Genomic DNA, 2528 nt, shown 5'->3' with positions numbered 1-2528 from the left:
TTTTTTTTTTTTGTTTTTTTAGAGACAGAGTGTCATTTTGTCACCCTTGGTAGAGTGCTGTGCCATCACAGCTCACAGCAACCTCCAGCTTTTGGGCTTAGGTGATTCTCTTGCCTCAGCCTCCCGAGTAGCTGGGACTAAAGGCACCCACCACAATGCCTGGCTATTTTGTTGTTGTTGTTGCAGTTTGGCCAGGGCTGGGTTTGAACCCACCACCCTTGGTATATAGGGCTGGCGCCTTACTCACTGAACCACAGGCGCCACCTCCATCATAAGATTTTAATATTTTAAAATTCAAACAGACATGGCTCGGTGCCCATAGCTCAGTGAGTAGGGCACCAACCACATACACCAAGGCCGGTGGGTTCAAGCCTAGTCTGGGCCTGCTAAACAACAATGACAACTACAACCAAAAATAGCTGGGCATTGTGGCTGTGCCTGTAGTCCCAGCTACTTGGGAGGCTGAGGCAAGAAAATTGCTTAAGCCCAAGAGTTGGAAGTTGCTGTGAGCTCTGACACCCCATAGCACTCTACTAAGGGCAACACAGTGAGACTCTGTCTCAAAATAATAATAATAAAAAATAAAAACCAACAAATCAACAAAAAATTCAAATGGACTCCATGGTGTGACAGGTAGGTAGTTTTTTCCTCAAGGCTTTAATGAATAGATTCCTTGCTCTTTTACAAGAAATTCTCTAGCCAGGTGTTGTGGCAGGCACCTGTAGTCCCAGCTACTCAGGAAGCTGAGGCAAGAGAATCACTTAAGCCCAGGAGTTAGAGGTTGCTATAAGCTGTAAGGCCACGGCACTTTACCGAGGGTGATAAAGTAAGATTCTGTCTCTATAAAAAAAAAAAAAAAAGAACAAGGTCTAGTTAACTATCTAAAAAGAAAAATACAGGAAATAAAGGTAGGAAAATTAAATGATTGATGTCCTTAAAACCATCCTACTCACCACAACACAGTGCCTTTCCAGTGTTATTCAAGTCCAACTGTTCATCAGAAGAGCTAATTGTCAGTCTTTTCTCGAGGCATTCCTGAGCTCTGATTAATAGCATTCTCCCTTGTTCCATCCACGTGATCAAATTTGGCTTATAAAAAACACAGCCTGCAACATAGTCGACACAGTCTCAGTCTGGGCTTACTGAGTATTTAACTGAAAGTTACTTTCATAGTTGACTGTGATTCCTGAAGATGTGAGATCAATGTTAGGTGAATAAAAACAAAAACAATGGCTCAGCGCCTATAGCGCAAGTGGCTAAGGCGTCAGCAACATACACCTGAGCTGGCGGGTTCAAATCCAGCCCAGGCCTGCCAAACAACGACGGCTGCAACCAAAAAATAGCTGGGCGTTGTGGCAGGCACCTGTAGTCCCAGTTACTTGGGAGGTGGAGGCAAGAGAATTGCTTGAGCCCAGGAGTTGGAGGTTGCTGTGAGCTGTGATGCCACAGCACTCTACCCAAGGCGACAGCTTGAGGATCTGTCTCAAGAAAAAAAAAAAAAAACCAAGAACAGAAAGTTCTGCAAATTATGTCAATGACAGTGGAATAACGCCCAACAAAAGGATTCTTTAGCTTATATTTTACAAAATTAAAGGATGCAGAGAAGGATGATGAGGGTTTTAAAACACTTGACATTTAGGCAGAAAGTGTCCAAAGTGATCATTGTCAGACATCATAAAAACAGTGAGAGCTGAATTAACTGGGACAATCAAAGGGAGTTAGTGAGGGAGCCTTGATCACAGGGTCCACATTTCTGAGGACAGGCCTCACATCTGAGGAAACTGACTACTGAGGTACCAAGATGCTTAATCAATGAAGTGAAAGAAACAGGAGGCTGTTAAATGTCAGCAGCTAAGAGGTAGAGAGTGCAGTAGCTCACACCTGTAATCCCATCACTGGAAAACCAAGGCAGACAGATCATCTAAGCTCACAAGTTCGAGACCACCCTAAGCCACAGTGGGACTCCCCTCTCTAAAAAGTAGCCCAGCATTGTGGTGGGAGCCTATAGTCCCAACTACCTGGGAGGCTGAGGCAAGAGAATCACTAAGCCCAAGTGTCTGAGATTTCTGTGAGCTATGACACCACAGCAGTCTATCAGAGGGTGACAAAATGAGAATCTGTCTGAAAAAAAAAAAAAAAGCCCAGCATTGTGGTGGGTGCCTGTACTCCCAGCTATTTGGGAGGCTAAGGCGAGAGAATGGCTTCACTCCAAGAGTCTGAGGTTCCTGTGAGCTAGGACAGACAGGACTCTACTGAGGGCGACCAAGTAAGACTCTGTCTCTAGAAAAAAAAGGGTATTATTCACCTACGTTTAAATCCCGCATCATCATCATCTTCCCCTTGTATGTACACTCGATCTTAGCCCAAAGACCAAGAAGCAATTCCCCTTGTACGATGGATAAAATTTAACTCCTTATCTTGGTTTCATTCCCGACTAACCCCCATACATGTGCTACAATGACTGATACAGAGTGGTTCCCAATATATTGAGCTCATTCTTTCTTTTTAATTTTTTTTTTTTTTTTTTT

General features: G+C 43.8%; 1 protein-coding gene across 2 annotated transcripts in view; it reads right to left on the bottom strand.

Annotated features, from left to right (window-relative positions):
- Positions 1-2528, bottom strand: part of LOC105887195 (zinc finger protein 425-like) — a 14480-nt gene that overhangs the window by 5086 nt on the left and 6866 nt on the right. The window contains exon 3 of one of the 2 annotated variants that reach the window (XM_023514436.1): positions 954-1106. The exons of the other annotated variant lie outside the window; for it this stretch is intronic. Within the exon in view, the coding sequence (XP_023370204.1) occupies positions 954-1106 (153 nt within the window). The remainder of the gene's footprint in view (positions 1-953; positions 1107-2528) is intronic. 2 annotated transcript variants of the gene reach the window in all.

Source organism: Otolemur garnettii, unplaced genomic scaffold (assembly GCF_000181295.1).
Source record: "Otolemur garnettii isolate 467f Iridium unplaced genomic scaffold, OtoGar3 scaffold00053, whole genome shotgun sequence".
Taxonomy (NCBI): Eukaryota; Metazoa; Chordata; class Mammalia; order Primates; family Galagidae; genus Otolemur; species Otolemur garnettii.
Note: the sequence above shows the minus strand (reverse complement) of the source record. Positions and strands in the feature narration are given on the sequence as shown.